Raw genomic sequence first — 12,472 nt, forward strand, 5'->3', positions numbered from 1 at the left:
AACTTATAGTTGAGTATCGTGGCTCTTTGGCCTGGCCCATTTCGATGCCAGGGTAGCTCACAGCTTGCCCTGGGTCCATTCAGTCCCTCGTCGGGACCCTGCTTTTGGGGTGCTAGGAACTAAGGGCAACTGAGTCAAGAAATCAGATGCCCAGGAGTAAATATGATTCGGAGTCAACCAACTCCCAAGTTACAAAGCATAATATTAACTGTCTTCCTGTGTCCACACAGAAAGGACATTGCTTACAATACAAGTTCAGTGTCCTTAGATGGGTGTGACCTGATAAACCTAAGCTACCTGAGGAAGGATATAAGAGTGTTATCCTACAGTCCTCATTCCCCTGACCCTGAAAGAGCCCCCAATATGCCATCGGGCTACACTAGCACGTGACAGGGACGAATGGAGACATTATTGGTGCCCGCTTGAGCAACTCAATGAACAACGGGATGACAGTGATATATTTTAAGAGAGCCTGCCTTTTTTATTATACTACGTCATACCTAATTATTTTGTCATCCGAATTGTTTTGTAAGGTTAGACTTATGGATGTTCTGTTTTCTCCAATGAACTCTGCTTATGCTGTACTCTTGCTCTAGACCCTAGAGCCAGGCTCTTATGCACTCATGCTCCCCTTTCTTGTTCTCTACGCCGTAAGACCTCTTCTAAAGGTATAACATACAAAGAAAATAGCAGTAATTATGTCTATTCTGTTGAAGTACATTTCAGCATATAGTCTCATCTATCTCATTGACACAAGGAAATGCTGTGACTGCGGACTGGAATGGATCTGGGCTTAAGACAGCAGAGACAGGAGCGAAGGCAGCGTAGAGGGGCCTCTCGGGCCCTGCAGAACCGCCTCTGGCTCCAGTCGCCTGCTTACACCAGTCCTCACCTTGGGTCTCACGGTCCTCACCTTGGCTTACACGGTCCTCACCTTTGGTCTCAATTTCAGCTCTCTCCAATCCTTTTAATTTCAAGACCCAGAAAACAAAAGAAAAACGAAACTGTCTTCCCTGTAATGCTTTTCAGAGTATTAATGTTTGCAGAGTTCCAGAAACACGTCTCTCCCAGCCTGTATAATACTGTCATCATATGGGACTCGGTCTGGTTTTTGTAAAGGATTAACTTTTGAGGGTTCGCCCAGGTTAACCATGTCTTTCTCAAGAACATTTATCAATCAGGACAGTGCGAAAGCCAGTCCTTTGCTCGGTTTCTGACATGAATAGAGCCTTGGAGTCAAGGAAAGGTCTTGTGCATTTCAGTGCCGAGTTCGTCACTCTGAACGATTGCCTGCAGCTGGCCTATCTGCCCTCCAAAAGGAACCACATGCTGCTGCTCTACCCAAGGGAGATCCTGATCCTCGACCTGGAGGTCAACCAGACCGTGGGTGTGATTGCAATAGAACGAACTGGAATTCCGTTTCTGCAGGTACCTCGAGTTTATCTGACACATTCTCCAAGCTTGGTTGGGAGTGGGGGAGGGAGAGAAAAGGCATCTTCTCGTGGACGGAAGGAAGATGCCATGAACACTCATTAATCTTTCATATCCGTTTCAAGAGGAACAGTGTTACTTTATGTCGCTTTGTATTTTTTCCTGTACTTTTGATTGCATTAGTTCATCGTAGAAATTCTCTGACTTGGAGATATATACTAGACTCTTTTCTTTCTTTTTCTTTTTTTTTTCTTTTAGATTATAGTGAAACTTTAAAATATTTTAAATTGGGATTATTTTTGAGTTTTTATTTTCTTGTGTTTTATCCATATCTTCTAGGAATTTGTGAGGTTCCCAGTGCATGCTTTCTTAATTTATTATTAAGTTCTTAAAATTAATACATCATCTATTTCAAGGTAATACCCTGCTTTCAACGTGATGGCATATTTTGCCTACATGAAAATGGTTGTATAACCTTACGTGTTCGAAGATCTTACAGTAATGTTTTCACCTCTTCAAATGACGAACCAGGTCAGTTTGTATCTCACAATAATGTTTACTGCTTTTTCTGGAAAGTTAAAAAGTTCCATGTAGCAAATATCAGACACACAAATCATAGCTGATGAGAATCTCTGCCTTGAGAAAGTAGAGTGTGATTCGCATCTGGCTCTTGAGCCGTTGGATTCATCTCAGTATTGTTAAGGAGAGAGATACTGAGAGTCCTTCTGGCAGTACCCTTGAGCCAATAGATACTTCTTCTGAGTTTATTTTTTAGCACAAGTCCAACATTGTATCACCCTTTATTATTGTATCCCTTTCACTTCTCTGCTGTAGGAGTTTCTGTTATTTTTTTTTTCTTTTTGGGTCACACCTGGCAATGCACAGGGGTTACTCCTGGCTCTGCACTCGGGAGTTACTCCTGGCAGTGCTCAGGGGACCATATGGGATGCTGGGAATCGAACCCGAGTCGGCCGCATGCAAGGCAAACGCCCTACCCACTGTGCTGTCTCTCCAGCCCAGGAGTTTCTGTTTTAAAGTCACATCATTTCCTAAGCATTCAGTTGTCTTGGGGAGTAAAAAAGATTGTTTTGAAATGATGTACCAAGGAAAGGTTGAAAGTGACTGTCCGCACGTAAAGTCGAATTGTTTTGGGGCTTATTATAGGCATTTCTGGGTTATTCTGGTCTCTACCGAACTGTTGGTTTTTAAATCACGTACCACAGTATCCACAGCATCCTCTTACAAAGTTTAAAAAAAAAAAAAAATTGCTCTTCTAAATATTTGAAAACAAGCTCTTGATTATAGTTGCTGTTTCGGCAATTGGGCCTGGTAGACCAACATTAACCTTCTATTATGAAGACAGTAGCAGTCATTGTAGAAGGGAAAGTCAGTCATCCCCATGATCTTCCCTGAAGGGTCAGTGTCCTCTTAGAGGGGGGCTTGTTTAAATCCGAACCGGCAGCAGCCGGCTCAGCCGGTCTCTCTTATGCTGCATAAGACCCAGATCCGGTGCAGGAGCTGACCTATGACCTCCGAAGCCAGTGCGATGCCATCAGGGTGACCAAAACCGTGCGGCCCTTCAGCGCCGTGTGCTGCCCTGTCAACGAGAACACGGCTGCGCTGCTGGTGAGCGACGGCCGTGTCATGATCTGGGAGCTCAGGTCCACCGCCTGGGACCGCGGCTCCCGAAGCTGGTAAGTGCGTCCCTCGGGTTCAACTCTTTTGACGACTTTTATTAAAAAAAATAAAAAAGTAAAGGGGAGCACCTGGCTGGAGCCCGGGCTTGGCGGGGCGCGGAGTAAACGTGACAGGTCATGTGGCCTGACTCGTAATTGGGTTTCTTTCTCTCTTTCTTTCTTTCTTTCTTTCTTTCTTTCTTTCTTTCTTTCTTTCTTTCTAAATCTTCCATTAAACAAGTCCTGTTGAGGTTTGCTGTCCCAGGAGGAGGAAAGGTCGGATTCCTTGTACAGATGAGGACGGAGATGCAGGAGTGACCGGGATCAGGGTCACGTTAAATAAAGGGGCTTAGGAGCCGGGAAAAAAGAAGTAAAAAAAAAAATTAATAAAATATTTCAATTAGAATAAAAATGAAAAGAAAAAATACAAAAAAAAGCAAATAAAAACAATTATGAATAGTGAAAGAAAAGAAGATTTTTGTTAAAAAAAATTGGGGGCTGGAGCAATAGCACAGCGGGTAGGGCGTTTGCCTTGCACATGGCCCGCCCGGGTTCAATTCCCAGCATCCCATAGGGTCCCCCCGAGCATCGCCAGGAGTAATTCCTGAGTGCAGAGCCAGGGGTAACTCCTGAGCATCACCGGGTGAGACCCAAAAAAAACACCAAAAAAAAAAATTTGTTTTGTGAGGAGACATCTCCTGAGTGGTGCTCAGGAGGCCCAGAGTTCCCTGCTGGGCCGGGCACAGTGCAAGGGCCAGAGGCTGTTCTGTGCTGCAGGGCCAGAGATGACCTGGCCCACCCCAAGGGACTGCACTTAGTGATGTTCCAGGGACCGTGTGGTGACAGGAGTGAAACTGGCTGGGTGCCTGGTGTGCACCCTATCCGCCGTGCCGTCTCCCTACCCACCTCGCTTTCTATAAAGTGCTATTGTCATCTGGAAATGACATACTTCGTACCATTAAAAAATTCATCGTTTTTGTTTGGGTGTCATGCCCAGCAGTTTCTGGGCTTACTTATGACTCTGTGCTCAGGGGTCACTCAGGATGAGGCTCAGGCATCTGTATGTGGTGCTGGCGATTCAGCCAGGGTCAGCCACGTACAAGGCAAATGCCCTACCCACTCTACTATCTCTCTGGCCCTGATTGAAAATGAATTTTTTTTTTAGTATAGTTAATCGATGAACAACAGGATGACAGTGATACAGTGATAGTTAAGACTTTAATAAAATTACTAAAGATTATTTATGGGGAACTGAACAGAGGCTGGGTGAGGATGGCCTTGTGTCTGGCCAACGCCTTTTGGTCCCCAGAACCCCACATGATCCCCCGAACCCTGCCAGGAGTGATGTCTGAGCACAGAGCAAGGAGTAAGCCCTGAGCACTGTGTAGGTCCCTCCCCACAAAGGGGGTTGGGGATGGATGAATAAAGTCTCTAACAGTGGTCGTGGGTGTGGAGGGCCCGGCTTGCGTGCTGATGGGTGCAGGTGTCGGTGTGTGAGTCTCCGCCCGCTGTGTCTTGGCAGTAGCTCCGGTGTGTCGCCTTTGTACTCACCCGTGTCCTTCTGCGGGATCCCTGTCGGTGTTCTCCAGAGCAAACTCCCAGACCTGTCCTTGGATAACATGATCGGTAAGCTCTTCCCCACTCACTCTTCAAGACATCAGGAATTCTGTTGGAAGGAGAAAGCCTGGGTCAGTATTTGCGGTTATGGTCAAGTCAGTACTTGAGAAAATGGAAGTGGGGAATCATTCCTTCTGAAAGAAAATACGGAAGTATTACAAGTGCCAGCCGTCGTAGCCTGGTCGTAGCTAGAATTAGAGAAGCGTTCATCCATGAGAGACTTAATAGAAATGAAAGAGACGGCATCAAGGCAGGTAATTAGTGGATGTAGCCGGTGGTTCCATGATTCTCCTGGCTGTCGTACCCACTGGTCTCTGGCTCAGGATTAAATCCTCGCTTCCTTTCTCCCTTTCCTGCTGCCGCTAATTCAGTATTCCAGTGGATTGTTGCTGTGTTTTCATCTCTCAGGCAAGCTTTATGTAACTGTTCTTTGTGGTCACTGATGCTTATTGGCTCCCTTGGGACCATGTTTTTGCTCATCCAATTCCTCTGATAAATCACCACTCCACCAGGGTGGAAAGGTCTCGGACTTAGCTTCGTATTCTTAGCACTCAGCACAGGGCCTTGAACCAGGTGAGCGTCTACCAGCTTGTCTCGAGCCCAGTGCTGGACCCTGACCTCTTGTCCTCGTGCCGCCCAGAGCTCAGGCCAGACCCACCTTCCCGTCCTACCTGGAGGGAAATACTTTTGCCGTATCATACCTGCATATTTAAAGTTTTCTCCATCTTTTTTTTTTTCTTTTTGAGTCACACCTGGCAATGCTCAGGGGTTACTCCTGGCTCTGCACTCAGGAATTACTCCTGGCGGTGCTCAGAGTAATACCTCTGGCGGGAGACCATATGGGATGCTGGGATTTGAACCCGGGTCAGCTGTGTGCAAGGCAAACACCCTATGCACTGTGCTATCGCTCCAGCCTTAATTTTTCTCCCTCTTTCAGACATAAATCCACTTGCAGAATTTTTGTTTGGCAGATGTTAATTTCATCAGTAAAACAATTTTCCAAGTTAATTGACCTTATCAGCAGCTTAGTATAAAATATCAAGTGAAAAGTGTCAATAGATACACACGCACAGAACTAATCAGTAGCACAAATCCCATAGGAACTTGAAATGTCATGCTGCGTAGGTATCTAAGTGAGATAAATTGTGCGCGCGCGCGTGTGTGTGTGTGTGTGTGTGTGTGTGTGTGTGTAGACAAATAGTTATTTTGAAAGATTTACTTAGATGTGTAAGAGGAGCTTGTTTGGAGGTTCTGGAGTGATAGTACAGTGGGTAGGGCATTTGTCTTGCACGTGGCTGACCCGGGTTTGATTCCTTCATCCCTCTCGGAGAGCCCGGCAAGCTACCCAGAGTATCCCGCCTGCATGGCAGAGCCTGGCAAGCTCCCCGTGGCGTATTCGATATGCCAAAAACAGTAACAACAAGTCTCACAATGGAGACATTACTGGTGCCCACTTGAGCAAATCGATGAACAACGGGAGGACAGTGCTACAGTGTAAGAGGAGGGGTGGGGAGAGAGAAAGAGAGAGAGAGAGAGAGAGAGAGGGCTGTTCAAAAGAGAACACAGGCTTCTCTATAGTAGAAAAAAGCAAATGACAGTTTTTTTAAGGGACAAAAGTATACGGATCGCACGGCAATTTATGACAACATAGTTGATTAAAAAGTATCAAATAAAGCTTTGTAAGTTGAAAACATTTTAATTAAAACTTTCAATTACACTTTTCATTTAAAGTTTTCTGTGTCCTTAGTGGTAATTGAAAGCAATTCAGTTCCACTTAGACGCGTGATTTCTGTTCACTCGGTGAAGGCGGCTCTCGCTCGTCCCTGAACTGCCGCCGTCTGCCAGGGAGGGTTGCTGGGAGGCTGCTTGAGGAAGATCAGGGAGGTCACCAGGGCTCCGCGTTTTGCCCATTACTTGTTGGTAAGGAGCTGTAGCCTCTCTCTGAGATCATAAGGGAGATCATATGGGCTCATAATGGATGGCCGTTTTCTGTACATCTCACAGATTGTAAAATAACACTATTGTTAAAACGACCCTAGAGTCTTCAAAGATCGTAGGTACTCACAACTTGGTAATGATTTACCTTTTCCCTTCCACCAGTTCGTGTGTGTATTCATAGATCTGCTCTCCCACCATTTTTTTTTTTGGTCTGGGGGCGTCAGGGGAGGTAAGGGGGTGGGCCACATCCAGCGATGCTCAGGGCTTGCTCAGGAATCACTCCTAACGGCGTTCAGGGGACCGTTTGGGATGCCAAGGGGTGAAGCCAGGTCGGCCGTGTGCAAGGCAATCACCCTCCCCCCTGCACGTCTCCTTCCCCTCCGCGGATTATTTATTGTCTTTTTTTACAACTGAATCCAGTGTTCAGGCAGTGACTGGAAGGGAGGGAGAAAATTAGTATCTCCTTTTAGTGAACAGTCTTGACTTTGTGGGCCTTTGCATATACTTATTTTTCCAGAATAGTTTTACTGGAATCATCTTTTTAGTTTCAACCTTCATAACCTACAGACAAGTGCCGTATCTCAACATAATGCCACTTGAGATAACTATTGAGGTGGACAGTTTCTGTGTTTGATAGGCAATCCATATTTCGTGTTTATACTATCTGAGGCGTTCAATTAGAAAACTTAATTAAATCCGAAAGCATCCAACATAATTACATCGACACACTCAGACTTGTCATTACGAGCTGAAATGAGTTCTCTGAGCCTGGCGCTTGTGACCGCCAGTTTCCCAGGACCCGGTGGAGAGCACCCTCCAGTGTGACGATAGTGACACCCTCTCCCGGGAAGCGCTTCTCTGATCTGACTGCTCAGTGCCCTGGTAGGAGGGAGTCAGGCTTCAGTGGGCCATCCTCGAGAAGAGAGCCCCTCACTGGACAGCCGCACGCCGGAACGTCCCTTCTCTGAGCTGAGACGCCATGTGGTTGGGTCTGAGAGCCGAGTGCAGCATTGCCTTCGACTTTTGGCCCTAAGAGCTCCACATCTCACCTTCCAGACCTCTTTTCTTTTGGAATTTTGAGGAGCACCCGGTGGTGCTCAGGGTTTGCTCCTGGCCCTGTACTCAGGGATCACTCCAGGCGGGGCTTGGGGGACCAGATGGAGTGTCAGGGATTGATTCCTGGTGGACTGCCAAACAAGCATCCTCCCCATAATCGCTCGGACCCTTCAGGGACATTTTTTCAGACCTTGGGCGTGTCTGCGAGAGTTTGTTTGAGTCTTCAGATCAGCATGCTTGTGATTAAGGTAGGTGTATATATGTATTTTTTTTTAATCAGGACAAAGTGCGGTTGCTGGGGAGGACCACCCCAGAAGCCCCCTCTTGCAGGAGGTGCAGCTCAAGTTCCTGCTCACGGGGCTGCTCTCGGGACTGCCCCCGCCACAGTTCGCCATCCGGATGTGCCCACCGCTGACCACCAAGAACATCCAGATGTATCAGCCTCTGCTGGCGGTGGGTGAGTACGAGCCCTGGGTTCTTTCGCCTTCACGCCAGGTCCACGGTACGGGGCACCTTCTCCTCTGCTAGTGACCGGGACAGCCACAGAGGAGGCTTTAGAAGAAGGAGGCGGCTTATGGGAGACTTACAGAGACTTCTTTTGGGGGCCAAAGATAGTTCAGCAAGTAGGGCCCTTGCCATGCACTCGGTGGACCCGGGTTCTATCCCCTGCACCTCAGATCGAACCCCGGGCCCCGCCAGGAGTCATCTGTGAGCACAGAGCCAGGAGGAACCCCTGAACACAGCCGGGTGTGGCCTAGACTGCACCCCCTTTTCATCCACCTGTCTTTTTACTTGTATCACAGTGGAGACTCATCCCTGGTCCCTAGCAGCAGTGCTCCTCCGTCCATCCCTCGCTCTGCCCGGGACATGTCGCCCAGATTTATCTCAATGCAGACACATGCTGACTTTTTCTCTAGAACTATTGATTTCTGTTGAACTTCCTGGATGGATTAAGTTAGAATTTGCTCATTTACATGTACGTTTATTGCGATGTCAGGTTAATAGATGTTGGAGCAATTCTTGAGATAATTTCTCAGTGCCGGGAGGTATGACTATGGAATAGATGATGCATAGGTATAATTCTGTGCTTTTCTATAAGAGGTTTTTTTTTTTTTATCTGAAGCTGGGGCTGGAACAACTTCATCAGGGTTAAGGCACATGCCTTGCTTGGGGCCAGCCCTGGTTTGATGCCCGGTACCGCATGGTCCCAGGAGCACCACTGGGCTGTCCCTGGAGGCCCTTGTGTGGCCTGGTTGTGCTGGCACTGCAGGCGAGAGCAGAGCCCAGCCTTCGGGGGCCCTGCGGAGAGTTGCGGGGAGCCCCAGGTGTCCTGAACCCTGCTGGGCAGATCACACCCCTGCTCAGTCCGAAGCTTGATTTGTCAGTAAGCTGAACGTGGATTCCATCTAGCGTGACTGTCTTGCTTTGGGTGTATTCCGTTGTCCCGTATGACCCCCGGGCCCTTTCATGTCACGTTCAGTGACAAAGTCATTGCCCGATTACACTGTTCACAGTTCTCAGTTCACACCGAGAAACATTCTCAGAACTGAGACGCAGCTTTCCCAGGGCTGCCGAGGCCCTTCTGACTGGGCTTTAGACGTGTTGCCCGAGAACGCGACGGCCTTGGGCGCGATGGTCGCTGCACACCGTCTTGCAGTTCACGGGAGTGATGACTCTCGTGTGCCTCATGCGTTTCCCTGCCTCCTCACTCCCTCACCCGCAGACCGGCTTTCTGCGATCCACACGTTCACTAGAGAAAAGCCCCAATTCAGTGTGTGCAGGTGGTTTGTAAGGACAGAGCAGAGCCTGCACCAGACACGGGCCACTCGCTGCCAGGCTCACAGCTAGTGGCCTCCGTTAACATCTCCTGACTGAAAGGTTGAACAACAGCAAAGTCTGTGGAGAAAATCGGAAAACTCTGGGAGTGAGTTCTGCTCGTTGCCTTTCTGAGGAATAGTCATGATCGGCGTTCCGGCTTCCAACCCCAAAGACCCCCCCCCCCCTTAGAAAAAGGCTTTTGAAATGTGTTTGGGGGCTGCACCCACTGTGCTCAGGACTTAGCCTGACTCTACGTTCCGGGGTCTCTCCTGGCGGGGCTCCGGGGTAGGGGTATGGTGGGGGCGTCTGAGGTGCAGACCTGGGCTAGCCGTGTGCAAGGCCAGCCCCTTCCCCTCTCCGCTGTCTGTCCAGCATGAGTAAGGCGTTGGAGTAGTAGGCGGGAGTCCATCTGTGTCCTTAGCAGTTTCGTCTCAGAGCCATGAAACTCGGGCTTATTTTTCATCGCAGGAAAGACAGAGAAACTCTTGCTTGAAAAATAAACAGACATCATGCACCCCGGCACCCCGAGCCCGGGTCCCTCGGGGATGTGGCGAGCCGTGCAAGGTGTCAGGCCGAGGTCTGTGTCTGTGGGGCCGCCCAGACTGTCTTCTTCCCCGTCTCCGCAGGCACGAGCACCGGCTCTGTGTTGGTGTACCACCTCACCAGCGGGCTGCTGCACAAGGAGCTGAGCGTCCACTCCTGCGAGGTCAGGTGGGTGCGTGCCGGCCGCGTGACCCCGGCCCCGCTGCTGGCCTCTGCCCTGTGAACTCCTGCCACCCAGGAATGCATCCAGATCGGGGCTTGTTCCTGCTCCGGGAGCCGGGGGGTGTGACCTGTGTGCCGTGATCGGGACATCAGGGTGGCTTTGCTTTGCATTCCACTGTGTGATGTTTGGACTATTGGCCGAAACAGAGGGGAGGCCCGTTCTCCTCTGCACACGGCCCACAGTGCTCGGGAGCTTCTCCCCGCCCAGTGCTCGGCCGGCTCTGCAGGGACCCTTCGGCCACACACTCTGAGCAGTTGTGGTTTTCTGAAGGAGAGAGGGTGGCCCTGTCGGCGTCACAGCCCTGACTGCATTGACAGTTTTCGAGCCCTCACTGCTGCCTTATGCTGCAAGATGTGTCTCTTTTTTTTTTTTTTCTTTTTGGGTCACACCCAGCAATGCACAGGGGTCACTCCTGGCTCTGCACTCAGGAATTACTCCTGGCGGTGCTCAGGGGACCATATGGGATGCTGGGAATCTGGGAATCGAACTTGGGTCAGCCGCGTGCAAGGCAAACGCCCTACCTGCTGTGCTATCGCTCCAGCCCAGATGTGTCCTTTTGAAGCCACTTGCAGTGTCCTCAGGGCACTGTGTGGTGCTGGGAACTTTACCCAGGCCTGCGCCGAGCAGCGCCTGTGCCCAGCCTGTTGTGCCAGCTCCCCGGCACCCTGTTCTATGGCACAGCTCCCACGTTACACCGCGCCCTTCCGGGGCCTCCTGACATGCATGGCGTGGTAATGTCCCCTGCAGTGGGCCTTCAGCTCTTGGGGCGCACAACGGGTGTCCATCTCTCCGTCAGCCCTCTGTTGTCTCCTCTCTCCCTGCCTTTCTTCTCTCGCTGCACCTTTCAGCCCAGGCTTTTGTTCGTAGTTTCCTTGGATAGCTCAGGCCCTCCCTGGCGGCCCTTGTGCCGAGGACCGTGCTGTGTGTGGCTCTTCAATGGCCTCCGCCTCTAGGCAGTCAGCACTGCCACCGTTGCCAGGTTACCAAGCAGGTACCGAGGCTTGTCATCCGTGGGAAGGTGACAGAATTTAGGCCGCGTCCTCCAGCCTTTTGTGCCAACACTGAGAGTATGCGCTGCTTCTCCAGCTGAAAACTGAGACGCAGACAGATAAATGTATTGATTAAGCTTTGGACAGTCAGATAAGTGTATTGATTAAGCTTTGGACAGTCAGATAAATGTATTGATTACGCTTTGGTGTGTGCTGAGAATTTGCAACTTGCTGCTGCTTTTTACATAAGAGCATCGAGCAAACGCAGCGTTCGTGTCTAATTTCTTTTGCAGGGGCATCGAGTGGACGAGTCTGACTGGCTTTCTCTCTTTCGCCACTTCAACACCCAACAACATGGGATTAGTGAGAAATGAGCTGCAGCTGGTCCATCTTCCCACAGGTGGGTGTTTGGACCATTAGAAATTGTGGTTTGTTATGAGAGAGACAGAAATGCTGTTTATAAAACACGCGCTGACATTCTTTCACCCTGTGTCTTGCATCATGTGCTTATAGATTCATTTTCTGTTCTGTAATGATTCCCCTAAAAAGGAGCCATTGTCTTTTGCTTGGAGGTTTACTGCAATGCTTGGTGAAATGGGAATGAGTACCTACTGTTAGCCTGATCAGAATTAGAAATAGAAGTTCTGCTTTTAAGTTCCTTGTTATAGGGAACTAAAACACAGATTTAAAATAAGTCTTGGAAGTTAGACATGATTAATTTCTTTAAACATTTTTGACCCCTGTAATAAACTCTTTTTTTTTTTTTTTAAGTAAACAGATTTTATTTAGAGGGTTTTTGAAGGGTGGCGAGTAAGAGAGACAGCAGCGCACTCAAGAGAGAACGTGGGCTTCTCCAATGGCGAAGAGAACCCCTACACATCCCCCAGCATTAGATAGGAAAGCACAAAAGTCCACATCTCGAGGGGAGATGCAGGCGACACATGTGCTCAGACACCACATGTGCTCGGCCACGCAGGTGCAAGCAGCACACGGGCTCAGGCAGCACATGCGCCCTGTAAGAAACTCTTAACAAGTTCAGGATCAGGTTTCTTGGGGGCATGGGGAGAGGACTGATGGGACCACACCCAGTGGTATGGGGGTCTTTCTCAGCACTGCCCCAGGACTCCTTCCATTGGTGCTCAGGGCCAGGCAGAGCCTGGCGCTGAGCCCAGTCGGCTGCA

The 12,472-nt window shown here is 49.3% G+C and overlaps 1 protein-coding gene across 1 annotated transcript in view; it reads left to right on the forward strand.

Annotated features, from left to right (window-relative positions):
* WDR11 (WD repeat domain 11) overlaps positions 1 to 12,472 on the forward strand; it is a 49,798-nt gene that overhangs the window by 17,258 nt on the left and 20,068 nt on the right. The window contains exons 6-12 of the mRNA XM_056120400.1: positions 1,263 to 1,428; positions 1,848 to 1,962; positions 2,930 to 3,125; positions 4,630 to 4,733; positions 7,999 to 8,175; positions 10,163 to 10,247; positions 11,585 to 11,691. Of these exons, the coding sequence (XP_055976375.1) occupies positions 1,263 to 1,428; positions 1,848 to 1,962; positions 2,930 to 3,125; positions 4,630 to 4,733; positions 7,999 to 8,175; positions 10,163 to 10,247; positions 11,585 to 11,691 (950 nt within the window). The remainder of the gene's footprint in view (positions 1 to 1,262; positions 1,429 to 1,847; positions 1,963 to 2,929; positions 3,126 to 4,629; positions 4,734 to 7,998; positions 8,176 to 10,162; positions 10,248 to 11,584; positions 11,692 to 12,472) is intronic.

This window comes from Sorex fumeus, unplaced genomic scaffold, assembly GCF_029834395.1.
Source record: "Sorex fumeus unplaced genomic scaffold, SorFum_2.1 ptg000043l, whole genome shotgun sequence".
Taxonomy (NCBI): Eukaryota; Metazoa; Chordata; class Mammalia; order Eulipotyphla; family Soricidae; genus Sorex; species Sorex fumeus.